General features: G+C 42.5%; 1 protein-coding gene across 1 annotated transcript; it reads left to right on the forward strand.

The window, feature by feature from the left end:
* Positions 1-491: 491 nt before the first annotated feature.
* LOC148111928 (vomeronasal type-2 receptor 26-like) lies at positions 492-1,496 on the forward strand. Its single transcript, XM_087879401.1, has 2 exons — positions 492-500; positions 606-1,496. The coding sequence occupies exons 1-2, from the start codon at positions 492-494 to the stop codon at positions 1,494-1,496; spliced, it is 900 nt and encodes a 299-aa protein (XP_087735527.1).
* Positions 1,497-1,749: the final 253 nt, after the last annotated feature.

The raw sequence follows: 1,749 nt of genomic DNA on the forward strand, positions 1-1,749 counted from the left end.
ATCAATCAATCAATCAATCAGAATAGAGTAGAAGGAACCTTGGAGGTCTTCTAGTCCAGCCTCCTGTTCAAGCAGGAGACCTTATACCATTTCAGACAAGTGACTGTCCAGTCTCTTCTTAAAAACCTCCAGTGTTGAAGCACCCACAACTTCTGGAGGCCAGCTGTTCCACTGGTTAATTGCTCTCCCTGATAGGAAGTTTCTCCTTAATTCCATATGGCTTCCAGATGTTGCAGGGTACTATAGGTATCCTCCAACTCCAGTATATTAACTGCCATGTGGCAGGACTCAGGATGTTTGCCTAAAAATATTATATGATTCATTATTAACCTCTAATAATGTAGGTTCCTATGAAGATTCTACACATTACACAGGAAATAATTAACATCCTAGAACCTCCCTCAACTTCCTATACCTAGCTATATTTTTTAATTAAAAAAATCCTTCTTATGCTCCTTTTAATGAAATAGTTAAGAAATACTTCTTGGAAAATGCCCATGGTAACAGCTGTCATCCAAAAAAAGTATTTCTTGACATGTAAAAAAACCAGTATATTAAAGAAATATTGCTTTTTGGCTTTCTCAGATACACAAAAATGCACCAAGTGTCCAGATGATAAATATCAAAATGTGGACAGAGTCCAATGTATACCCAAAGTCATAACCTTCCTGTCTTATGAAGAACTTCTGGGCATCATCCTTGTCTCTTTTGCCCTTCTCTTCTTCCTAACCACAGGCCTTGTTTTAATAATCTTCATTAAATACCGAGAAACTCCCATTGTCAAAGCCAACAACAGGGACCTCTCCTACATCCTTCTGGTCTCCCTCCTGCTTTGTTTCTTGTCTCCTTTTCTCTTCATTGGTCAACCAAGGAAAGCCACCTGCCTTCTCCGACAAACAGTTTTCAGCATCATCTTCTCAGTTGCTGTTTCTTCTCTCTTGGCCAAAACCATCACGGTGGTGCTGGCTTTCCTTGCCACAAAACCAGGAAACCGAGTGAAGAGATGGTTGGGGAAGAGCTTGGCCAACTCCATCATCTTCTCTTGTTCTGCTGTCCAAATTATCATCTGCTCCATCTGGCTGGGAGTTTCTCCCCCCTTCCCTGACTCTGACCTCCACTCCCAGCCTGGAGAGATCATCCTGCAATGCAACGAAGGGGCCGTTGTCATGTTCTACGTCACCCTCAGCTACATGGGCTTCCTGGCTGCCATCTGCTTCACGGTGGCTTTCCTGGCCAGGAACCTGCCTGGGGCCTTCAACGAAGCCAAGCTGATCACCTTCAGCATGCTGGTCTTCTGCAGTGTCTGGGTGACTTTTGTGCCCACCTACCTGAGCACCAAAGGGAAATCCATGGTGGCTGTGCAGGTCTTCTCCATCCTGGCCTCCAGTGCTGGTCTGCTGGTCTGCATCTTCATCCCCAAGTGCTACATTATCCTTCTGAGGCCAGACCTCAACACAAAGGAGCAGCTCACAGCCGGAACAAATGTAAAAACATGAGATATAACACCATTATGATAATGGAAGAATTGTTAAAGTTTTTTTTAATTGAAGGGAGATATTCTTTCCATTTAGATAGTATGCAGCAGTCAAAAAAAATCATATGTATATGTTTCAAATTTGGAAATTATTGAATTCTTCACAAAGGAGCAGCTTACAGCCAGAAAAAATGTGTAAATGTGAGACTGAGGAATTTCAACCTTTAACATTTTCCACAGTCCAAACATAGAAAATCCAAGCTCTTCTCCATGCA

The sequence above is a fragment of the Pantherophis guttatus genome, chromosome 15, assembly GCF_059756535.1.
Source record: "Pantherophis guttatus breed Tessera chromosome 15, ASM5975653v1, whole genome shotgun sequence".
Classification (NCBI taxonomy): domain Eukaryota; kingdom Metazoa; phylum Chordata; class Lepidosauria; order Squamata; family Colubridae; genus Pantherophis; species Pantherophis guttatus.